At 44.3% G+C, this 25900-nt stretch overlaps 1 protein-coding gene across 10 annotated transcripts in view; it reads left to right on the top strand.

Annotated features, from left to right (window-relative positions):
- The window catches only part of CACNA2D4 (calcium voltage-gated channel auxiliary subunit alpha2delta 4), a 114273-nt gene that overhangs the window by 47113 nt on the left and 41260 nt on the right, over window positions 1-25900 (top strand). For 9 of the 10 annotated variants that reach the window (XR_005786804.1, XM_040462932.1, XM_040462931.1 and 6 more), the window contains 8 exons: window positions 2843-2904; window positions 4176-4243; window positions 6494-6539; window positions 6633-6730; window positions 9036-9129; window positions 17239-17334; window positions 19401-19528; window positions 23416-23496. Coding sequence is in view for 9 of the 10 variants with exons in the window: in XM_040462932.1 (XP_040318866.1) it covers window positions 2843-2904; window positions 4176-4243; window positions 6494-6539; window positions 6633-6730; window positions 9036-9129; window positions 17239-17334; window positions 19401-19528; window positions 23416-23496 (673 nt within the window). In the remaining variant the exon portion in view is untranslated. The remainder of the gene's footprint in view (window positions 1-2842; window positions 2905-4175; window positions 4244-6493; window positions 6540-6632; window positions 6731-9035; window positions 9130-17238; window positions 17335-19400; window positions 19529-23415; window positions 23497-25900) is intronic. The other variant, XM_040462934.1, reaches the window with a different exon arrangement.

Below are 25900 nucleotides of genomic sequence, written 5' to 3'. Positions count from 1 at the left end.
TACAGATTGTTAACAAAAAGACTAACAACCCAATAAAAAATGGGCAAAATACTTGAGCAGACCCTATGCATCCTTAGTCATCAAGGAAATGCAAACTAAAGCTGCAGTCAGATTCCATTCCATACCTTCTGCTAGAATTTAAAGGACAGATAACACCACATCCTGGCAAAGATGTAGAGAAATTGGAACTCATATATTGCTAGTGGAAGTATAATAAAAACAACTTTGGAAGGTTGTTTGGCAGTTTTTTATGAAGGCAAACACTTTTAGCATATCACCCAGAAATTCCATTCCTAGGTATTTATCAGGCAAAATAAAAACATGTCCACAAGAAGACTTGTCAATAATATTTGGAGCAGCTAAAGCTGCTCAGTATAGCCCCACACTGGAAACACTCCAGATGTCCATCAATAGGTGAATGTAAAGGCAAGCTGGCATGCCCACACACTGGAGCGCTACTTAGCAACAGAAGGAAACACACTGCTGATACACACAACACGGGTGGTCTTAAAGATGTTATGTTGTGCAAAAGAAGCCAAGCACAAAAGGTACACACTGCAAGGACAGACAAACCTAATGTAAAGTGATAGAATTCAGAACAGAGTTCACCCTTGGAGGGGTGGGGTGGGGATGGGCTGGAAGGAGGCAAAGAGATTTTTAGAAGATGCAAACATTCCATATCTTGACTGGGGAGGTAACTACATGGGTATATATATATTTATCAAAACTAATGGAAGAATACACTTAAGATCTGTACATTTTGCCTTTTTCTTTAATAAATCAAAAAAGGAGGGGCCCCTGGGTGGCTCAGTCAGTTAAACGTCCGACTCTTGGTTTCAGCCCAGGTCATGATCTTGCGGTTTCATAAGGTCAAGCCCCGCATTGGGCTCTGCACTGGCAGCATGAGGCATGCTTAGGATTCTCACTCGCCCTCTCTCTCTGTGCCCCGCCCCAACTTGCACTGTCTCTGTCTCTCTCAAAATAAATTTAAAAAAATCAAAAAAGGAAAAATTTTATTTTTTTTCAATATATGAAGTTTATTGTCAAATTGGTTTCCATACAACACCCAGTGCTCATCCCAAAAGGTGCCCTCCTCAATACCCATCACCCACCCTCCCTTCCCTCCCAACCCCCATCAACCCTCAGTTTGTTCTGTTTTTAAGAGTCTCTTATGCTTTGGCTCTCTTCCACTGTAACCTCTTTTTTTTTTTCCTTCCCCTCCCCCATGGGTTTCTGTTAAGTTTCTCAGGATCCACATAAGAGTGAAACCACATGGTATCTTTCTCTGTATGGCCTATTTCACTTAGCATCACACTCTCCAATTCCATCCATGTTGCTACAAAGGGCCATATTTCATTCTTTCTCATTGCCACATAGTACTCCATTGTGTATATAAACCACAATTTTTTTATCCATTCATCAGTTGATGGACATTTAGTCTCTTTCCATAATTTGGCTATTGTTGAGAGTGCTGCTATAAACATTGGGGTACAAGTGCCCCTATGCATCAGTACTCCTGTATCCCTTGGGTAAATTCCTAGCAGAGCTATTGCTGGGTCATAAAGTAGGTCTATTTTTAGTTTTTTGAGGAACCTCCACACTGTTTAAAAAAGGAAAAATTTTAAAGGTAATCTCTAGTTCTGACCCTCAAGCCAGCCCCATCTTGGAACACCGGGCTCCTGAGGCCACCACAGCCCTTCCTGGCCCCCGACTGCCCCAGCACCACTGTGAGGGAGGCTCTGACTGAGACAGTGGAGGCAGGAACATTGTGGGGATGAGGCTGGTGCTGGAAAACTGTTCATTCAGGTTTGATCTAAAGCTGGTTTCTTCCAGAAACAAACTTTTTTGCCACCCAAATTCCACTGCACCCCCTTCGGACATCTTATTCTAAAAGCCAGAAAGAAGTGAAGGGAATAAGAACATGTGGCTTTCCCAACAGCATAAACTTCTCATGGACAGGACAATCCACAGGACTTCAGACCCCAGAGCAAATCCTGCTCTTCCCTGGACCCACCCCTCTCCATTAAAGTCACACTCACTACCTCATGGCAGCCTTATGCATGGGGTGCTATTATTAATCCTGATTTACAAATGAGAATTCTGAAGCTTAGAATTGAAGTGAAACAGCTCACCCAAGAGCACACAGCTTGTAAGTGGCCGAGCTGGCTCTAAATCCAGGTCTGCCTGATGCCCAGCCCAGGCCCTGAACCACCGTGTGAACTACCTGATGCCCTAACTTACACAATTCTACTGAAACTGAAAAGATGGCAACTTTGAAAGGAAAAAGAAGTTGTAAAAGAGTGACGTAGCCCTGGGAAGGGGTTAGTGGAGGGAATCATGCTCCCTCTCCCTCGACTGTATTCCAGAAAGGGGGAGGTTGTAGGTGGGTCATACACAAATGAGCTCCAGAAGCTTTTAGCACCAGCTGGTCCTGTATGAACCCTAGCATCGCTGTCCACACCTGCACTGTTCAATACAGTAGCCATTAGCCATGTTGGCTATCTAAATTTATATGAACTCAACTAAAACTTAAAACTTCAGTCCCTCAGTTGCACATTTCAAGCACACAATAGCCTCACAATGGCTAACAGCCACTTCGTGGGACAGCAAGGGTGTAGACATTGGTCCTTTAATCAGGCAGCCCCAAGGCTACAGCCTGCTGGGCCTGGTGGTCAACAAGGTGACCATGGCCCTGGCATGCCCCTGGCAGTCAGGGAAAGGGGTCAGAGGTGAAGGAAGTGGCACAGAGACAATGAAAGCCAAGGGCATTAGGTGAGGAGGTAAGTGGCATGGTCAGGCACTTCTCTCTCCAGCAAACCTCCTTTTCTTTTCTCTCTTTCAGAAGAGAGTTCTTTTCCTGACCAATGACTACTTCTTCACAGACATCAGTGACACACCTTTCAGGTGAGGGACCCATGTTTTATTTGGAAGGGAGATGTGGGATGGCTGGAACATAAATTCCAATAACTCCAAGCAGAAATTCCAGGTCTGGGGAATGAATTTACTCATATTTAGTTCGCAATTTTATGGTAACAGAAAAAAACCCCAGGCTTGCCTTCAGGAAACTTGAGGTCTAGACCTGCTTTGCCAGTGTATCCTACTTTGCAGGGTCTGGAGCCAAATTGCCTGGGTTTGGGTCCCAATTGCACCCCTAGCAGGCTGTGTGACCTTAGTCAAGTTATTAACTTCTCTTTGCCTTTGACTCTTGTTTGTAAAATGAAGGTAAAAATAGTAGCTACTTCTTTGTGGTTTGTAGGATATAATCTACTTAAAGATCTTAAAGCGATGCAGTGTAAAAGATTGTAAGATGAAAGATCAAATCTGAAAATCTCTTTGGTTCCTTCCAACTGTTGTCAACATGAGGCATTATACAGCTTAGGAAACAAATAGCCCTTATCTCTGAATTACCTCATTTCTCAATAAAGTGTGGTGCCCAACCTGACTGCTCATTAGAATACCTGAGGAATTTTGCAAAACTGTCAATGCCCTGGCTCCATCCAAACAAATGAACTCAGAATTTCTAGGATATACCCGTAATTCAGATATTCAGCAAACATTAACAGCAGTGTTCTACTAGGAGAGAGAGGAGGGCATGGTGGTGTTCACCAGGCAGGAAAGCAGTCTCCTATTTGTGAAAGCCTGTGAGACATAGAAACCTCTCCACATTTCAGGAGGTCCCTGAGAGGTTTTGGATGAATCTTGTCTAAAATGGTAGGTGATGGGGCATCTGGTTGGCTCAGTTAGTTGATTGTCCAACTTTGGCTCAGGTCATGATCTCACAGCTCATGGGTTCAAGCCCCGCGTCGGGCTCTGTGCTGACAGCTCAGAGCCTGGAGCCTGCTTTGGGTCTGTGCCTCCCTCTCTCTCTCTGTCCCTAACCCACTCACATTCTGTCTCTGTCTCTCTCAAAAATAAGTAAACATTAAAAAAATTTTTTTTCAATAAATAAAATTAAATGGTAGGTGATGGGGGTCTTGACCTACAGAACTGAGAGTCCTTCTCAGGAAGAGAGGTTGATGGAAGCATAGAACTGCTGCTTTAGTTCTAGAGGAGACAACTTGTGAGGCCAGGGGCAACATTCATAGAGTCCAAGTTGCTGAAGGCCAAGGAAGTAGGCTGGACATTGCTTGGCCCTTGTTGCTGCTGAGCACTTGTGTTCTCTGTTCTCCCCATAGCCTGGGAGTGGTGCTGTCCAGGGGCCATGGAGAGTACATCCTCCTGGGGAACACAACTGTGGAAGAAGGTGGGTCTGTGCCCAGTACTGGTGGCCAGTGTGGGAGGAAAATGGATTCTCCTGGGACACTGAGCAGGGCCAGCCTGGGGCAGAGCCAGAGTCTCCCAGGTCCTGGACTTGAGCAAACTCTCAGAGCAAGGCTGCCTGGTGAGAAGGGGTCTGTGTGTCCTGTGTGCCAGGGCTGCAGGATCTGCCAGTCGGTTGTCAAAGCCGGCAAAGCCTAAGACTTGCCATTGTGGAAAGCTTTGGTGGACCAGAAGAGGTAGGTCAACGGGATATGTTTCTTCTTTGAACAAAGCTGAATTTCACCTAAGTCATGACAAAGGAGGCCGGAAAGAGTAAAGGAGCAAATCTGTAGCCGTTGGATAAGGCTAACAAAACAAAGTACCACCAACTGGGTGGCATAAGCAACAGAAATGCTTTCTCTTGCAGTTCTGGAGGCCATGCTCCCTCTAACACCTCCAGAGCAGGATCCTTCCTGGCCTCTACCTCCTGATTGCCCCAGGCATTTCTTGACTTGAAGCTACAGTTCTTCAGTCTCTGTCCTCCCCATCACATGTAGCTTCTCATCTGTGTCTCTCTATTTAACCTTGTACAAGGACACCAGTCATATTGGATTAGGGCCCACCCTAATGACTTCATCTTAACTTGATACGTGCCATGACATTATTTCCAAATAAGGTCACATTCACAAGTAGTGGGGTTCATACTTCAACATATCTTTTGGGGGGGACACAGCTGAACCCATAGTAGGGAACTTATGGGAAGTGAACTGAGAGGGGCAGCAAGGAATGGTGGGGAAGGATAGGGGACAAGGTCCCCACCCTCCCTAACCCAACCTGTTCTTTACTTACAGCTGCCTGAGCACGTTGAGAGAACAAAACTAATATCCGGGATTCAGGGATATCTCAGGAAGTCCTGGGATGGTTTGGTCACAGTTCCATTTAACACCCACATTCTGTCCATTCTTCCTTTATCATCTCTTGAGTGCATCTCATGTCTCCATATCCCTGCCACCGCCCTAGTCATTGTCACCTCTCTCCTGGATAACCACAGCAGCCTCCAACTGGTCTCCCTGCCTCTCTCTTCCTGTAAATCTCTGCCAGAGAGATCCATCTAGAAATGCTAGATCAGATTGTGTCACTGCTAAATGACCTTTAATGGCCTTCTAGGGTTTTTTTCTATTTTTGGTCATTTCTCCATGCACTAAGCTTTAAGATCTTCCCATGTGCTTTGCTCTCCCCTGAAATGCTCTCTTCTCCAGTGCCCACCCTCTTAGCCCACCTAACTTGGACCCACTCTTCATGTCCCAGTGTAGATGTCACTTTTCCAGCAGCTGTCCTTGGCAGACCCCCTGTGCCAAGCCACATGCTCCCATGTGACCTCTGCATTCACCCTTTCACAGCATACATCCATGGTATTAGACCACACTCCTTCCCTGTCTTCCACTGTCCCCAAAACGATCAAACTCCCTGGGCCTCCATGGTGCATTCTCTCTTCCTATACTTTTCTTTCTGTACTTAGATATTCTCAGGGCACATTCCTGCAGGGGACAGAGACCAACTTCCATGGGTGAGACCAACCAGTGATCCCAGGACTTGGAATTATGGACTCAACCAGGCTTACTGTGGGGAAAGGAACATCACCCTGTAGCTATTTGCCTTATGTCTATGTCAGTCCAGTACCCCTTTTAATAACTCCACAAATTTCCCCTTGGTATTCCTATCATCCTTTCCTTCAATTTAACAAACCTCAATTGAGCACCTATTTTTGAGGACTGAGTAGGTGCTCAGTAGGGCAATTGTTCATTTACTCATTCAATCAACAAACCTACACTAAGCACACGGTTAGTGTAGGTACAGCAAGAGGCTACAGAGATTACACAAAACAGACTTGGCCCATCTCTGAGTTCTACTTTTGACTGGCCATTTAACTCAGTTGGGTACAATGCAGACGATGAAGCAAAAACCACTGGTTTCAAAGTATCAGCTCTTTGAGAGATCCAAATAGGTGGGATTTGGACACAAGACAATGGGAAGAAAAGCATTTCAGGAAGCAGGAGCAACATGGACAAAGGCATGATTTGTACAAACCCAGCACCATCCTATGGGTTGAGTCCCTACTCCGAGCTGAGAACAAGGAAGAATAAAACCCAGTCCTTCCCTAGAGAAGCTTCCTGGCAGTTGTTTGTAAACAATTCAGGTGCACATCCTCACAACAGTGGGTGAGCACCGTACTGAGTGTGAACTCTGGTTTCAGGCCTGCATGACTTGCTTCACCCAGATCTGACCCTAGCCAGTGACTGGTAAGTGGGAAATTCGCTGTTCACGAAGAGTAGAGAATGGGAAGGAGAAAGGTGGAATCTTCTTGAGGTAACATTGATTCTCCTGGGCTCCAGGATCTACTGCATCACAGATATCGACCCAGACCATCGGAAGCTCAGCCAGCTGGAGGCCATAGTCCGCTTCCTGACAGGGGAGGACCCAGATCTGGAGTGTGAGTGCTGACCCTGCCCACCGAGGACTTTCTTTTTTCTTTTTTTCTTTCTTTCTTTACTTATTTATTTATTTTATTTATTTTTTTTAATTTACATCCAAGTTAGTTAACATATAGTGCAATAATGGTTTCAGGAGTAGAATCTAGTGATTTGTCCCTTATGTATAACACCCAGTGCTCATCCCAACAGGTGTCTTCCTTAATGACCCTTACCCATTTAGCCCATCCTCCCACCCATAACCTCTCCAGCAACCCTCAGTTTGTTCTCTGTATTTTAAGAGTCTCTTATGTTTTGTCTACTTTTTTCTTTTTTAAAAAATTTGACTACATGTGAGTTTTAATATACCATTTATCAAAAATAATATAAGAAATTTAAGTGAAATCAAAAAAAATACACTAACCTTGATGGGTAAGGTCTTGACGTGTGGTTTTTTTTAAGTGTTGACTTGTTGACATCTTATCACATTCATTATCACTGTCAACTTTTTTTAGTTCTAATTAACATAAGTATTATATTAGTGTCAGGTGTACAATATAGTGATTCAACAACTCTATATATTACTCAGTGATCATCATGATAAATGTGCTCTTTAATCCCCATTGCCTATTTCACCCATCCCCCACCCACCTCCCCTCTGGTAACCAAGTTCTCTGTATTTCAGAGTCTGGTTTTTGTCTGCCTATTTTTTCTTTGTTTTGCTTCTTAAATTGCATATATGAGTGGAGTCATGTGGTATTTGTCTTTCTCTGACTTATTTCACTCAGCATTATACTCTCTAGATCCATCCATATTGTTGCAAATGGCAAGATTTCACTCTTTTTTATGGCTAAGCCACTGAGGACTTTACTTACTGCCAAGTAGCCTTATCCCTGGAACCCACCCATGGCTTAGGGAGAACAGGGAGATTTTCAAAGAAAAAGGCAGAACTAGCCTCCCTATGGGACCACGAAGTTGTCTAAGTTCCTGGCACTGTGGCAGCATGAGTGTGTCCCCATGTCAGGGACTGAGATTGCTTTAAGCCTCTTTCACCGGGCACTGTTAAGCCTTCAAAGAGACACTCACACAGTGTAAGGGCATCAGCAGCCTGCCCCTAGATCTGTCCCTACTACCATCTAGCTGATACTGATGCTCTGTACTCTAAAGTCCTCATCTCAGCAAAGGAGAGCATTTGGCCAGATGGCATCTTGTAGCCTGTGGTCTGTGAGAGTTTTCCACTGCCTGGCTCTTAGGCTAAACTTAAATTCCCCAACACAAATGCAACTGGTGAAACCACAGGGCCACACCCTCAGCAGGGTCCCTCTTCTTCCTCTTTGGAAGAGGGACACACAAATGTCACCCCTAAGACAGGACCTTGCTTCCATGCTGGCCCAAAAGGGCATTCATTTGTCCATTCACTCACTCCATCAGTAATCAGTACTGAGCATGTACTTTGTGCCATGCCTGGGGTAGGCACTGAAGCTACAGAGATGACCCAGATGAGTCCCTTATTCTCATGGAGCTTGTAATCTAGTGGAGAAACCACACAACAAAGAAGCAAGCATGTGTGTGTAGGTGTAGGTTATTCCAAATTGTGGTAAGTGCCATGAGTAGGATACTGTATGGGATCCTATAGAGCGCCCAACTCTGTCAGGTAGTGTTACTTATGCTGAGGATAAAAAAAGAGTGACCCGAGTGCCTTCACAGGTACAGGGTCTGTTTTGGGGGCGATGACAGAGGTGATGACTGCACATCATTGTGAATGTACTAAATGCCACTGAGTTGTATACTTTAAATTGGTTGATTTTATGTTACATAGATTTCACCTAAATAAAAGTAGATAATTTTTTTAAAGAGAGAGGGAAAAGAGCCACACATGCAAAGAGTTGGGGGAAAGCATCCAGACCAGGGAATAGCATGCACAAAGGCTCTGAAGCAAATTCACGTGCACAGAACTGGCAAAAGGCCAGTGTGTTGGGAGGGTGATGATCAAGTTGCAGACTGATGGATGGCAGCAGAAAGGAGAGGTAGCCTGGGCTCAGGGCAAGGTCTGATGTCCCTGAGAGATTCTAATCTCACGGAATACCAGAACTGGGAAGAGCCTTAGAAATCAGTTCTGCTCACATGTTGTTTGGGATTGAGGATGTGAAGGCTGAGGGAGATGACATGATTTCTTCAAGCTCACATAGATGGTTTTATGTGTCCCAGATACATGTTTATGAGACACATCCCATTCCCTGAAGTCGGGATTCCTTACAAAGGTGGATGAGCTGTATTCAACATCATAGAGGAAATAAGTGGTTTGGTCTCCTTTTATTTTGTCCCCAGGCGATGAGGAGCTGGTGCGGGAGGTACTGCTTGATGCGGTGGTGACGGCCCCCATGGAAGCCTACTGGACAGCGATGGCTCTCAACACCTCTGAGTATGTCAGTCCAGGGTGGGGCTGAGGGTTCTGTGGAGCGAAGCAGCTCCAGCCCCTAGGATTCCCTTGACTGAGTCAGGGTCCCTCCCACTTCCTGGCTGGCAGCTCAGGAGACAACTGGGTCCAAGATGAAGGTGATGACAGTGGGCAGACATGGGAGGAGTGAGAGCTTCCTTCACATGGGCCCCAGTAAAGCAGGGACTTGGCACAGCTTCCACATCCCACATGTGCTGCTGCTCTCCCCTCTGGAAAAGCATCAAATGTGGGTCCCCCTGGCATAGCTCCAGATCCCCCACCCACACTGCAGCAGCCCCGTTCCAAGAACACCTCTCTCTCGGGGTTGGTCTGTAGCTGTGTAAGCCTGTTTGCCAAGTACCCTGGAAAGAGTGGTTCAAGCAGGACCCAATTTCCAGCACATAAGGTCAAGACACTATGAAGTACAAACTTGGCCTTTACCACTGCCTTAGATTTCCTCACTCCTTTTGCTGATATTTATCTTGTGCTATCAGGTTTAGTGAATAGGTAGAAAGAAGAAATGAATGGTGTGTGTGTGAGCACGTGTGTGTGTGTGTGTGTGTGTGTGTGCTTGCGCACGCATGTGTGTTGGGAGGGTACAAGATATTAATGAGGTTAAGAATACAGTGGACTACACCTTGTTCCTGAATAGGAAGATTCAACGTTAACATCATGAAGATGTCAAACTCCCCTAAGACACTCAAGTTAATTAATGCTCTCCTAAAGAAAAGAATAGAATTTTGTATGAAACAACCACCTATTTTAAAAAGCAAGATGCAGACTACTGTGTACAGTTTGAAACCATTTCTATAAAAGGAGGGAAAACAGTATATCTGTACGTGTGTGTGCGCGTGTGCATGTATGTGTATAAAGTCTATGAAAGTGCAAATAGGAAATAGTTCACTGTATAACTTATAACTGTTTGGTATAATTTTGAACCATGTAAATGTATTACATATACAAAATTAAATGAAGCTAGAAAAAATAAAAAGAATATAGCAGGCCAGGCACTAAGTACTTAGTGTATATTAACCTCATAACCACCTTCCAATGTAGGTACTATCATTATCCCCATTTTACAGATGAGGAAACCAAGGTAAGGTGTGATAAACAACTTGCCCAAGGTCATATGCCTCACAAGTGGTGAAGTTGGAGTCAAACCAGGCAGTCAGGGGATTGGATCACTGGTTTGGAGAGAAGGGGCATGATCTTCATCTTTCCAAGTTCAGAGATTAACCAGAGACATTTTTTTAAAAATTTTTCTTTAATGTTTATTTATTTTTGACAGAGAGAGAGACAGAGCATGAGCAGGGGAGGGGCAGAGAGAGAGGGAGACACAGAATTGGAAGCAGGCTCCAGGCTCTGAGCTGTCAGCACAGACCCGACACGGGGCTTGAACTCACGGACTGTGAGATCATGACCCAAGCTGAAGTCGGATGCTCAACCGACTGAGCCACTCAGGTGCCCCATAGCCAGAGACGTTTTTAATGTTGAGAAACACTGAAGAATAAATATTCTTAACCAAGGTGTATATTAGAAAAGAAGACCTGGAGAATTAATATAAAATAGCATATTAATAAAGCTAGGGTGATAAGTCATATAATCACTCTCATAGATGCAGAAAGATATTTGAACAAATGTTAATATCCATGCATGTTTTTAAAAACTAATCAATAAAGTTAAAATTGACCTAAGCATGAAAGTCAACATCTGAACGGGGCTAGAGGCTCTCTTAACTAAAGACAAGACTAAGATAGGCATTCCCATATTCTTATTACTATTTAACAAGGTCGGAAGGTATTAGTGCAACCAAACAAGAGAATGCACCTAGAAGCAATGAGAAGGGAAAGGGAGAAGTAAATTATCTCTAAGAAGGTGATATGATTATATTTCTGGAAACCCCAGAAGAATTTATAGGAAAGCTAGTAAAACAATAACAGAATTTAGTAAGGTAATAGTTTATAATATGGACATCCAAAAATTAATATCCTTTACCTATAAAAACAAAATTAAACTTAAAGTATCACTAGAGAATTCCTATTTAAGAGGGCAAAAAATAAAATGTAATCAAACACCTAGGTATAAACTATAAGAAATATCCCAAAACTTACATAAGGAAAATATTAAAACACTCCTGGAAGACACAAACATAGTCTTGAACAAATGGGGAGGTATTCAGTGTTTTTGGATAGGAAGAATCAACATCACAAAGACATTGATCCTCCTTAGATTAATGTGTAAGTTGAATGCAACTCCAATAAAAACATAATCAGTATTTTTATGGATCCAGATAAACTGATTATAAAGTTTATTTGAAAGAATAGTCAAGAAATTCCTGAAAAAGAAAAGCAACAAAGGAAGTTTTGTGTTCCCAGGGTATTAAAACATGTAATTTATGAAGTGTAGTACTGACACATGAATAGAAAGGCAGACGAAGAGGAAAAAATAGAAAATCCAGAAATTCATCTAAATGCATGTGGAAATTTAGTATATGACAAAGACATCATGTCAAACCAGTGAGAGGAAAAAAATGGACTCTTTAATAACTGATTTGAGAGCCATCTGGAGAATGATAAAATTGTATTATTTCCTCACACCATACACCTGGACAAAGTCCAAATGACTCAGAGATTTAAATGTAAAAAATGAAACCATATAAGTACTAAAAAAAAAAAAAAATGAGCCAGTTGCTCTAAAATCTAAGAATTAGGAAATCTTTCCCAATGATGACTCAAACTTCAGAAACAAGAGAATGACTGATAAATTTAACAACATAAAAATGTTTATTTGGCAACAATAAAAACATAAGCAAGGTGAAAACATAAATGACAAACCAGAAAAATGTTTGCAACTTAAAAAACAAAAGATTACAATCTTTTATTCTCAAAAAATGAAGAACTTCGAAAATAGAGAAGTAAAAGACCAACCACTTTATAGGAAAAATTACCAAGGTATATGGACAGTTCTGAGAATATATACAAATAGCCCTTAAATATATGAGAAAATGGTCAATATAGCTCATAATAAAAGGAATTCGTATTAAACGGTACCAAGGTTATATTCATCACTCATCAGATTGATAACCATCTAAGTTTGTTGACATGCACTACCAGCAAGGCTGTGGGGAATCAGGCTCTTGTATATTGTCAATGGGTATACACAATGTTTCAAGGGCTATGGAGAAGAATTTGGCAATATCTAACAAGTTAAAAATGCATTTACACTTTGACTCAGCAAGACCACTTCTAGGAACATATTCCAAAGATACACTAATAAAAATAGCTTTTTGTTACAGCTCCATTTAGTTTTTTGTTACATGAGCTTTTTGTTACAGCTCCATTTAGTGAAAGATAGGAAATAACCTACATCCATCAGCAGGAGCCTAGTTAAATAAACCATGGTAGATCCACATAATGAAATACTATGTGACTGTAAAAAATGAGAAATCTATAAACTGTTATGGAATGGTCTCATCAATGGAGAAAAGTGTGTATAACACCTCCACTATTTATTTAAAAAGAGGAAATTCAAATATATTTTCATAGTTACACATATATAAACATAGACACATGTATGTATGTACATATGCACACATATATGTTTAATGGAACAATAAACAAGCAAACAAAAGTTACTTTAGGGAGAGTGAAAGACAGGCTTATAAATATGCTTCATTTTGCATATTTGACTTTGGAACGATGTAAATGCTTTATATCATTATAAAACAAAATTAAATTTTAAAAAAATAAGCTCTAGGGGCGCCTGGATGGCTCAGTCAGTTGAGCGTCCAACTTCAGCTCAGGTCATGATCTCACAGTCCATGAGTTCGAGCCCCGCGTCAGGCTCTGTGCTGACACCTCAGAACCTGTAGCCTGCTTCCAATTCTGTGTCTCCCTCTCTCTCTGCCACTAACCCACTCATGCTCTGTCTCTCTCTGTCTCAAAAATAAAAACATTTAAAAAATAAAATAAAATAAAAAATAAAAAATAAGCTCTAAAAAATTGAAAACAAAAGAAACAAATAAACCTGTGTATCAAGTTCATGAAATAACTGTACATAGATGAATTCCCTCAACAGACTTAAAAACACACACCATAAACAATAAATAAAATCATAAACCGTGCTCAATAACCACATTGCTAGAAACAACATTGGCACTGTTATTCTCAAACTATATAGATGGGTAGGGCAAATAGTATTGTGTTAATGTCATTAGGAACCAAGGTTTTCAGCAAACAAAAAAAGAGATGCAAATTTTTTAAATCAAAGAAGTTAAGATGTACTGCTGAATACGAATTGGAAATACCAATGAACTCACGATTATTTTCTCTGAAAGAAACAAAAAGGATATCCTAGCCCTGTACACTGAAAAGACCAACCTCAGTGAGCACCCCAGACCCAGATTGTGGACTTTCAATGTGCATATTAAGAAATTCTTATTAAAATGAGTCAGCGATCCTTGGAGAAATGTCTGATTTCAGGACAGTGACAAATGTACAAAATGAGCCAGGAGTATCTTGTCATAACCAGAAGCAAGAAGTTACTGAAGACTATAATGAGATTGTGCCAGTGAGACCCCAGAGCCAACTGGAAGCGACTCTCACTGGTTAAAGGTGGAAAAATTAGAGCAGCAAAAGCAATGACAACTGCAGTGGATTAAAACATATTAGGTATGCTAAAATCCTGTGTTCACAATGATACTGGGGAGAAAAAAAGACTTTTGATCATCTTCAGAAGATGTTAGGAAACCAACTCATTATTCTAAACTGGCAAGTAAACAGAGAGACAATTATTTATCCTGGCTCTCCTGTAGAAGCTGCATCTCAGGGTAACCAAATATTGATGAGAAGTCTATCTTTAATCAAGTATTTCAGGTACAAATAAAATAAGGAAGAATCCTGTCTTGCAACCTCTGGTCAATGAGAGAGTGTGCGCCTCTTGACAAAGAACACACCACCTATAACTCAAACCTATGTCAAACCCATAGCTCTAACTGCTAGTTTATAAGAAATACATGGGACAAGAGAGCATGCTAAATAACACCACAGCATCATGATCAGTAAACCCAGAATGCAGAAACTCTACAGAACCAACAACCTACTTCAGCAAATAAATTGCAAAGAGAAGAAGAGAGGGAAAGAAGAGAAAGGAAGGTTGAAAGTGACTAAACATGACTGATAACAAGTATGCGGTTCCTTTTGGGGATGATGAAAATGTTCTAAAATAGACTGGTGATGGCCATACAACTCTGTGAATACACTAAAAACCGTTTAATTGCACACTTTAAATGGATGAACTGTATGGCAAGTGGATTACAGTTCAATAAATATCTAAATTGAGATTGAGAAATGAGAGAGGGAGAGATGAGAAAAAAAAAAAAGAGACATATGAATTGTGGACCCTAGTCTGATTCTTATACAAATAAGCTTTAAAAAAGTCATGAGGATTGTGGATTATTGGATTATTTGATGCTATTAAGGAATTGTGGATTTTTTTAGATGTGATAATGTCATTAATGATTTTTTCCATTCCTTATATTTTAATGATAGAAATTAAAATATTTATTAATGAAATGATATCTGAGATTTGCCTCAAAATAATCTGAGGGCTGCAGGAGGCTGTAGATGAAACAATATTGGCATAGACTGGTAATTGTTGAAGCTAATTTATGGGTGCAGGAGTCTCATTAGACTATTCTGTACTACTTTTGAGTAAAAAATTGCATCAGGCAGATTTTCAGAGAAAGAGTCCCTTGGGCCCCACCCCTGGAAATTCTGGTTACTACAACATCAGAGGTAGGCAGGCAGTCCCATCTACATCTCCAGACCTTGGTGCTTTTCCAGAATGTAGACCAAGTGTTTCAACCCAGCTCCAGGTACTATCAGTTGATATTGCATGGTGCAACCTTCTTCACAATATTCCTTTAGGGATACCCTAATAGCCATACAGCTGAACCTTGATTAAAAAAAAAAAAACAACCCAGGGTGCCTGGGTGGCTCAGTCAATTAAGCATCTGACTCTTGATTTTAGTTCAATCAAGATCTCAGCATTCAGGAGTTCAAGCCCTGCGTCAGGCTTGACTACTTTATACACTCACTAAAACCGCTAATCTAGGTACTAAGAGAAATTAGGTAGTCTCCTGCAGCAAATTGGGCTAGGCATATGAATATTAATAAAGTTAGAAGTAATTAAATAAAAACCATATATAACACGCCCACAGCTAATAGCATATTCAGTAGTAAAAACGATGAAAAGCTGAAAGCTCTTGCTCTAAGATCAGGAACAAGGAGCTCTTACCACTGTTACTCAACATAGTAGTGGAAGTCCTAGCCAAGCAAGGAAAAGAACAAAATGAAAAGGCAGCCTATGAAATGGGAGAAAATATTTGAAAATTACATCTGATAAGGGGTTAATAACCAAAATATATTTTTAAAAACCCACACAACTCAATAACAATAAAACAATCTGATTTTTTTAAAAGGAACTGAATAGACATTTTTCCAGAGAAAAACCTACAGATGGCCAACTGATGCATGAAAAAGTTCTCAACATCAGTAATCATCAGGGAAATACAAATCAAAAACACAGTGAGGTATCACCTCACATGTTAGAATGTTATCAGAAAGACAGAAGACAAGTGTTGGCAAGGATATGGAGAAAAGGAAACCCCTGTGCACCATTGGAATGTGAATTGGTGCACCCACTATAAACAACAGTTTGGAGGTTCTTCAAAAAATTAATAATAGAACTATCCAACAATCTCACTTCTGGTTATCTATCCAAAGGAAATGAAACCATTATGTTGAAGCCATATCTACACCCCCATGTTCATTGCAGCATTATTTATAATAGCCAAGATATGGAAACAACATGTCATCACTGGACGAATGGACAAAGAAGATGTGGTATATATATATATATATATATATATATATGCAAAAATATATTATTCAGCCATGAAGAAGAAGGAAATCCTGCCCTTTATGACAACCTAGATGAACCCTGAAGGCATTATGCTAAGTGAAACAAGCCAGACAGAGAAAGATAGATACTACATCATATCACTTATATGGAGAATCTATAAAAGAATAAAATAAAGTCAAACCCATAGAAACAGAGAGAAGAAAAGTGATTGCTGTGAGCTGGTTGGGTGAAGATAGGTCAGTACAAAGTTTAAACTACAAGCCACATAAGGCCTCAGGATCTAATGTAAAACATGGTGACTGTAGTTGATTAACACGGTATTGTATAATTGAAATTAGCTAAGAGAATATTCTCAAATATTCTCACCCCCCCAAAAAAGATAAAAATACCTAATATGATGGGTGTGTTAATTAACTAGATGGGAAGAGTCCTTTCACAATATATCAAATAACCATGATGAACACTTAAAAATTTTACAATTGTATATCAGTTATACCTCAAAAAAGCTGAAATTAAAAAAAAAAGAGGTGATGACTCCCACCCCTGGTGCCATCATCGCAGAAGTATGGCTTTGAGACCATAAGAAAAACTAGTTACACTCCAGCTAGCTAATGGATTTTCTTTCTCAAATCTTGCTGGCAAGGTTATAAAGTTCACTGGGTTCCCATAGGTAGATGTAGACAGTGTCTTCTCCTCCTTTCACAATTCAATAATAAGGTAAACATGTGAAAAGGGCTTTAAAGCTGTGAGGTGTCATGTATGTGTCGGTCATGAGAAGTTCCTGTTCCTGAGGTCCCAGGACAAAATCTCTTTTCCTGAATTCCTTCTGTCCTCCAGAGCCAACTCCCCTAAAACCTGGATGGACAAATTAGGAGCAAAAAAAAAAGCAGAAAGGCAGAGGCCCAGGGGACCCCATTAACAAGGGAAGATGCTGCCCAGGGGAGCCAGGTCAACCAGATGTAACAAACATGATGCTCACAGAGGATGGCCAGTGCATGTGTGTACAACCCCCTGAGCAAGCAACGTGTCTGTCCATTTCATGTTCCCCATCCCGAAGATCAGGCCAGGAACTAGGAGAGGCCCACAGGTCTTCCCCGTGCCCCCAATGCCCTCTTCTTAGTCCTGTCACTGCACTGCATGATAATGACACCTGTTCTGTCTGCTTCACAGCGAGTCCGAGCAGGTGGTGGACATGGCATTCCTGGGCACCCGGGCTGGCCTCCTCAGAAGCAGCTTATTTGTAGGCTCCGAGAAGGTTTCCGACAAGTGAGTCATGCTGGAGAGGGAGCGGGATCCCCGAAAGGTGTTCCTGTGGCATGTCGTCAGGCTGACTCTTGGAGTCCAGCAATGCAAGGAGGGTGGAAAGGTTATGGCTTGCAGATTGGGAGGGTCAGAAAAGTAACTCTTCCACCAGGTTTTAGATGCATCCTGGAGGTATCCCCAAGAAAGAAGGGACAGCAGCCCAGTCAGAGAAGAGAGTGGATGAAACTAAAGTTGGAAGGGTTAATCACTTCCATAAAGGGAAAACCAGAAGTTGTTTTTCCCACTGGGACCAGTGTCTATGTGACAAGCAAAATTATTTGGCTGTGTCCCCTTTTTTGTTAACAACTTACATATCCCCTAAACCGGGGGTATTTTCCCCCATCCCCACCCCAGGGACATTTGGCAATGTCTGCAGACATTTTTGGTTGTCACAGCTAGGGGATGGGGGCTTGCTACTGGCATCTAGTGGGCAGAGGCCAGGGATGCTGTTAAACATCCTCACAACAATTATTTGGCCTAAAATGTCAATAGTGCTGCTCTCAGCAAAGCCTACATTTTGGGAGACCAGGTTGCCAGGGTGTCCTCCCCACCAAATACTGAAGCAAGGGGAGGATGGGAGAACAGAGCCACCTGCCACTCCACAAACCACCAGACTCAAATAGGCAGAGGCCACCAGGCACTTGGAGGAGAACAGTGAGGAGGCACCTCACAGTCTCCCATCCACACATGGCTGCTCTCACTGAATCCAAGCACACTCAGCCGCAGAGTGCCATCTTTAAGCTTCTTCCGGGACTCTTACAGATCCATACTTGCTTGAAAGCTGAGGCCTTCTAGGAAAACAAAGTTGCTTCTCCCTCACCCACTTCCCCTCACTCCCAGAGAGGTGAACAGAGGAGAGCGCTGTCTCGCTAACCCTTTCCATGGCCCTGTCAGAGACACAGCAAATGACTCGGACCAAATCTGGTAGGTAAACCGTAGATTCACTCTAAGGCCTTGAGCAGTGTGGGGAAGTGACCTCCCCACACTTACTACCCCTCCTGCTCTCCACCCACTTGTATTTCCTCATCCACTTACACTTCCACCCCCACACAGAAAATGACATCCATGTCATTGCTGGCCAAAGTTGGACAGGGTGAACCACACCTGGAAGTAGGAAGGGAATAAAAGCATCCTTCGTATTTCCCTAAATCCTCTCTGAAAGGCTTCTATGAATGGAAGAGGAAAATCTCAATACAGAGAGACCCTCCTGGCTTACAAACACAGCCACCACAAATGGTGGGCACCATGCAACTCCAGAGGTCTCCCTTCACCTAGACCATGATACACCTGGCCGCTCAGGAATTGTGCAGGAGAGCTTCTTTTGAATATGTAAGCCAAGCACTCTTAAAATCAAACTTCAATTATCCACCTTGTGGTTTATCCACAGTGTCTTTTTTAATCCACAAACCAGCTTTTCTCCCTGCCTCCCACTCTGCTTCTGGACCAACACTCCCTTCTGCTGGCTGCTGTGTGTTCAGGGAATGCAAAACCATAATTAGCAAGGTAAAGCTGTTCAAAAAAAAAAAAAAAAGATAACTCATAATGCATTCTAAACCCTGGAGGCAATGACTTTTGAAGTAACCATTTGGGGGGAATCTATGCCCTTCTATTAGTGCAGTGATAGAATTGACTATATGGTTTCCCCATTCAGACATGCTGATTAACCAGACAAAAGGAAATTAGGCTATATCCCAAAGAAATAAACCCTGCAGGCAAAGGAGTTTTCATTAAAAAAAAAAAAAAAAAAAAAAAAAAAAAAGGTGTTCTTTCACAATACAGGCTCTATAACTCCTCTACCTACTAATATGTCATCAGGTACAACAGCATTTGATTCTGGAAAAGGCAGGAATTGCTGGGGAACATTGTGTGGGGTAAAACTAGTTTAGGGGCTAATGTTTTCTACCTGCAACTCTACCAAGGCAGAGATGAATCTCTCTTCTTGGCCCAGCCAAGATGACCTTGTGTAAAAAGAAAGAGGGATGAACATATTCCCAGATTTAGGGGGAGGTACCAAATCTTTCTCCTTGCAGAAAGTTCCTGACTCCTGAGGATGAAGCCAGCATATTCACCATGGACCACTTCCCTCTGTGGTATCGACAGGCTGCTGAGCATCCTGCTGGCAGCTTTGTCTTCAATCTTCGATCAGCAGAGGCACCAGGTGATTGGCACCCCTGTGCTCCTGGGGCTGAGCTGGGACCAGGGCATGTCTCTTCCTGAGGCTTTTGGTGGGAAACAGGAGCAGACATGGAAAAGAATGTCCACACCTCGGGGTCCAACCTTCCCTCCTGACACCTGTCAGCAACTTGGGAAAGCTTACTTATGCCTTATCACACAATTGGCCTCTACTCTGAATATAGGACAGATCATTTTATCTCCTCTCCAGCAGCCAAGGTTGGTCCCTAAAAATCCAGCATGGCACAAAGGAAGAAATTTGACCCAAAAGTCAAGAAGAGCTGGATTCTAGCCCAAAGTCCAAACAGGTGGATATTAGAAAAGTTTGTCTTTAACATTCTTCTATTTCTAAACATCTATTTTTGAAAATGTCTTAAACCACCCAGATGAAAGTAACAGACCTTATTCCATCAGAGGACTTCTGTACTTACCAAGTTCACTGCCCCATCGCACTTCTGCCCAGAGAAAGCAGCCTGGTCTCCACTCCGTTGGGGTCTCCCAGGAAGGGCAACATTGGGCTCCCCGTCTGCTCCTCAGGAACTCCCAGTAATAATTGGGTGCCTCCTGGCTGGTAGGCCACTGGGGGCTCAAAGGGTAGGAAGCGTGGCAACTAAGATTGGTCCCATGGACCAAGCTACCAAATCCCTACTCGTCCAAGGCCCAGGAAAGGTTTCAGAGCTGCAGGCACCCAACTCTCAACCCCCAGACCCCACTCTGAAAAATAGCCCAAGAAAAGTTAAGTGACTTTAACAGAGCACCAAGAAAATTGCAAAATGTTTAGAACAGAAAGGGACTTTGGAGGATGCAAGGCTTCACTTTCTTAATGTACCCTCAAAAGATTCTATGGCCCAGAGAGGTTAAGGGACTCATCCAGGGGTCCAAGAGTCTGCAGCAGAGCAAGCTCTCCACCAGGTCACCTTGGGGGAAACTGACCCTAGCACAGTGGAGCAAGAGGGCCTAGAAATATCCATGTCCAGGTCAGAGTGCAAAGAGATAGAGAAAGAGAGGGAGGAGGGGGAGGAGAGGGAGGGAGAGAGGGAGGAGGAGAAAGAGAAGGGGGAGGAGGGGAAAAGGGAAGGAGGGTGAAGGAGAGGAGGAGGAGAAGAAGGGGAAGAGAGAGGAGGATGAGAAAGAGGGGCAGGGGAAAGGAGAGAAGGAAGAGAAGGAGGGGAGGAGGGGAAGAGGGAGAGGTAGAGAACTCAGCTGAGTCCACCTGGAATGGAAATGTCCTTTCACCTAAACCCTCCAGCCACCACTTCCACCAAAACCATCCTCAGCTTCCTGATGGAGAAATTCCCTGAGCTGACAGCTGGGGAGACGCAGGAGGTCCCCCTCTATGTCCTTTTGACTCCTTCTTCACCTTGTGCCTAAGCTCACCTCTCCATCCCATGCCTGTTCCCCTCACTGAATGCAACACTAATAGGCTTTACAAAATGTTCTAGAGCATATAACTCATTTAATCTGCACAACTCTGTAAATGTTGTTATTCTCTTCTTGCACAGGAAAAATTTCAGGCTCAGAGGGTTCTGTGACTTGCCCAGGATCATGCAGCTAGAGAGCCACACAAGCCAGGCTAAACCCAAGTTCTACCCACCTTAAGTATAAGCCAGGAGGGGTTAGAGGAAGGGAGTCCCAGTGAAAGCTTACAGGGGAGGCTCACAAAGCCAAGGTGATGGTCCCCTCCCCACATTGCCCCCCCAGAGCCAGAAAGAGGCAGCTCTTTCTTCCTGTCGCCTTCTATAGCAGGATCAAGGGCTCCCCAAGGAGGGGCTCCCGCAAGGTCCTGGGGAGGTTCTCTAGAGTGAAGCTCTGGCCCCCCACCCCCAGTCCATGATGATGGCTCCCTCCTACCCGCATTGTCACTGGGCCCATGCCTGAAGGCTGCTGGGGTTGCTTTTTGTGGCGGTGAGGTAGGAGGGCGGTGGGTGGGGAACCAAGCCGCAAGGAGAAGAGAGGGAAGCTGGCAACCCAGAAGGGGGGACGGTTGAGTAGGGAGGCAGGAGCTTGCTCTCTTTTCACACCCTCGCTTGCTGCTTTAGCTCCTGCCTATGCTTAGAGACACGTGGACACCTCTGCACACTCCATTCTCCCCCAAGGGAAAAGACAACAACAGCTTCATTGTAATGGGGAGTGGGTACCCCGAGGAGGTGGAGGAGTCACCTCCAGGGTGAGTGGAGTCTTCGCTCTGCCTCTGCAGGCTGACTCTGTTGCCCTTTGCCTGAGGCCTGGTGGGCTGAGTTCTGCCCACACAGAGCCATCCTTTGCAACCAGTCCCTGAGAAATCTGCCAGCACAGAGCAGTCTCACCAATGCCCAGGTGCCTCAGGCTCATCACTCTTGCTTCTAGACATTTCTAGAGGCAAGGTGAGGAAGCTGACTTCTGTGTTTATTGTGGTTTTATCATGGCAAATTCCTTGGATCAAGGACAACGCTACATATTGTAAGTTGCTAGTATCAGAGTAATTTTGGGTTTCTGTGGGATATTTGATTATAGCGAGGTGCGATAGATGAGCTTAGCAAAAGAGATATGAGAAAACAGTGGTTAATTTAAGTTCTGCTATAGCAGACGATTTCCACACGAGCTTCTCATGACCTATTTGTTTCGAGCAACATTTGATATATAAAGACATTCTAACAAGATAGCACTTGATAAAATTTTTCCCCTTTCTTGGAATTTTTCGTAATGGAAATTGGCCTGTGGACAAGAATGCTTTGAAAAGCGAAGCCATTGGGGCGCCTGGGTGGCGCAGTCGGTTAAGCGTCCGACTTCAGCCAGGTCACGATCTCGCTGTCCGTGAGTTCGAGCCCCGCATCAGGCTCTGGGCTGATGGCTCAGAGCCTGGAGCCTGTTTCCGATTCTGTGTCTCCCTCTCTCTCTGCCCCTCCCCCGTTCATGCTCTGTCTCTCTCTGTCCCAAAAATAAATAAACGTTGAAAAAAAAAATTAAAAAAAAAAAAAGAAAAGCGAAGCCATGTCCCTGGACTGATGAAAATTAAAAAGCCCGAGGTCAGATACTAGCCCATGTCTTGGAGCCAGAAAGCTCTGTTTTAATGTAGAGCTGAAACTGCCACGTGAATTTTGCACCTGTGGTGGCCAGATTCTCTTAGGAAAGGTGGGGGTAGCAGCTCAAGGCAAGCCCCTTGCCCTTCAAGAGCCCAGCAGAGTGTCCCAGAAGCACACCAACCATCTGCAAAGCGAAAGACATGGCTTGATAACGGGGTGGTGGTGGCAGGTTGGCCACTAATGACCAGGATTTATGGAGTGCCTCAGAGGTGTCAGGCACTAGCCAGCCTTCTGTGCCTGGTACAGCCCTGGCATCCGGCCTCCAGAGGGGCTGGCTGTCAGTGTCACCCTGACTCATGTGACTGTTGAAGGACAACCCAGGATCAGCCACTGCCGAGTCCTGGAACGCAGCCTGTCCTTCTGCTAGAAAGAATCATTTGACCCAAGGCAAGTCTTCTGAGTGGAGCATGTGCTGAGAGGGTCGCAGCAGTGTCCCTGAGCTCAAGCAAGTCAACAACCAGCAGACAGTTGCTGCCCTGAGACAGAGCAAACTCACAGTGTCCTTGTGACGTGGACAATACTGCATTGTCCAAGTGGGCAGGGGCTGTGGTGTATTTATCTGTCAGGTTCAGATCTGCACAGGAGGGGCAGTGCCTGACACTCAGGAGGCGCTCTGCAAAGACCAGTGGTTGATGGTAACAGAGCCACCATGGCAACAACTTCCCCAAACACTGCCCCCTTCGCCCCAACTTATTCAAGGAATGCCCTCACCTGGTATTTATGTTGTCTTTTCAGCCTACCCAATCACTACCCAACGACAGGCTCTTCCTCAGGTACTGAGAACTTGACTTAGCAATTTTTGTTTCCCCAGAAAGTCCAGGCCAGCCAATGGTAGTAACAGCGAGCACTGCTGTGGCCGTGACGGTGGACAAGAAGACAGCTATCGCTGCAGGTAGGAGCTGCCCTTTGCGCCACCATGGTCGAGGAGCTGTGAGTCAATGTCAAGAATAAGGCACACAGTAATAGCAAGAGGACCCTACCTATGGTCTGCAAGTGACACAGCCCTCAGGCCATAAGTTTTCCCAAGTGAAATGTGGGACTAAGGGAGAAAGGAGTCTTCCCAAGCCATTTTGGTTATAAAACCATAAAATCTTAGATCCAAAAGAGTTTAGGAAGTAAAATGAAGTTCAGACAGGTTAAGAGATCTGCTCCAGGTTGCACAGGACAGAGACTGCAACCCAGACCTCCTCACCACCCCTCTCTGCTACTTCCCGCTTCCATCACCTTGGGTCTAGCATCCTTCTGTGGAGAGAGCTGGGCCTGTGACTGAGACCCTAAAGTAAGAGCCCGGGACGCATGCTCAATATGTGCCAGGCACCTCGGAAACTGCTTCCTGGGCGCATCTCCTTCAGCCTTCAGGGTGATCCAATGAAGCCGATACTTTTGGCTCCATTTTACAGATAAAGAAACTGAGACATAGAAAAATTATTTGCCCAAAGTCATCTAGCTAATAATTAATGAAGCTAGAATTTGAACTCAGGTTGCCTCTCTTTAAGCCCCAGCTTCCTACCCCATGTTGCCATTTGCCACAAATGTGATGAGAGTACCCAATGACCCTCCCACACTGCCCTGACTTGGTAGTTTCTTGGCATCTAAAAGAGTCCTTTGCATGGGTGCCTCCTTGCCTGAGTGCCGTCAGGCCTGTGTGGTGAAGCCCACAGCCCTCAATATAAATCCTCGCTTCGGTTTCCATGTCTCAGAGCCAGCTGTGTTCTGCAAAGCTGTGCAATCCAGTGGGCAGTCAAGCATCAGCCACCACAGGTCCTGTCCTGCCTCACCAGGGGCCCGGAGCCATGTGAAAGGGCTCCAGCAGCTAGAGCAGGCAGGGGCAGGCAGGGGTGGTGCGCCTTGTCCCTCAAAGCTGGATTCAGGGCAAAAGAGGTGGGAGGAGCCGGCTAGGGTCTGGCAGAGATTGTCCAAGCCTGTCTTACTGCCTGAGGAAACACCAGCACCACTGCTGGCCTTCAGGATGTACCGCTACAGCATTTGGAAGGGGCCATCTCAGCCACCTTTTTAAACTCAGGCCACAGTGTGCTAACTCCAGACCCATTTCTAGGCCAAAACTGGACCTGAACTTGTCTCCCTAAAGACTATTCTGTGGTCCCAGCTGAAATCTGTGCCTGTCCTACTCCCTGTGATATGGACCTTCTAGCTCCTGCTAGACTTGAGAGTCTAGAAACCAGAGGGGACAGGGGTCAGGCTGCCGGCTGCATTCTCCTGCACTCTCCAATCATTTGGTATCATTTTTAACTCAGAGCTGAATCAGAGCCTCCAGGGGTTGCCATAGAAACTGTGTCCTGGTGCCTCCGGTTTAACTCACTGCAGACAATGGCTCTGACGCTCTGGGATGCATGGATGTCATAGGAAAAGAGTGAGGCACTGGAGACCTTATACTTCAACTTTTTGGGGAATGTCTCCTTTTGCAATTTCCCTTCCATGGCAAATGGCTCAACCTCCCTGATACTGGGGCCAGAGGAGGCCAATAGTTGAAAGCAGAGTAGGCAGCTTATTTGTTATCCTGACAGTTTCATCCCTTGGAAATAAGTGGCACCATGTGCATGTGAGCTGCAGGACCAGGTGAGCAAGGTGGCTGCCGGGCGGGCTGCATGTGTGATTTTGCACACTGAGCAAAGGGAGAAGGTAGGAGACAGATACTCAGACAAGCTATGGAGACCGGCTACATGCCAGATGTATGCATAATGACACGGGTTCACACAGAAGGGCAGATGAATAAAGAGGGATCATTTTGATCTTAAGCAGGTGGTTTATCAACTGTTTATGCAGAAGTTCTAGGAATCTTTTTGATCAGGATCCAGTTTCGATTTCCCATGCCCTCCAGACCTACTTGGAGAATATTGCCCAGCATAATGATGGTGGCACCATAAATTGCAAGTGTGTTTCTCTAGCACGTGTCCTGTAGTACACACATGCCCCTGCCTAGAGGCCTTTAGCGACGAGCCTGCTGTCTGGAGCCGCACGAGGTCTCCTCCACTTACTCTGCCTACATGCAAATAGGCCTAGCTGTCAGACCTGTGTGTGTACATGCACAGCAGTGACGTGCATGACACACCTATGCATTCCCCAGGCCTGTGCCAGGTTGCTGAGGGACCTTGGTCTCTGCTTCTGCAGCAGGGCTTGGGGAGTACTGTCTGTTGGGTCTGATACACCTGTTAGGCTTCAGGAGGCAGCACCCCACAATTATCACTGCCTCTGAAAAGCAAACAGCCCGGCTCTGCTGGGAGTCCAGCTGAATGCCAGGAAGGGGCCTGGATGGCTCACTTCTCCCTAGGGCTTGC

This window comes from Herpailurus yagouaroundi, unplaced genomic scaffold, assembly GCF_014898765.1.
Source record: "Herpailurus yagouaroundi ecotype Mexico unplaced genomic scaffold, PumYag 355, whole genome shotgun sequence".
NCBI classification, from domain to species: Eukaryota; Metazoa; Chordata; class Mammalia; order Carnivora; family Felidae; genus Herpailurus; species Herpailurus yagouaroundi.
This window is presented reverse-complemented; position numbering and strand designations above follow the sequence as displayed.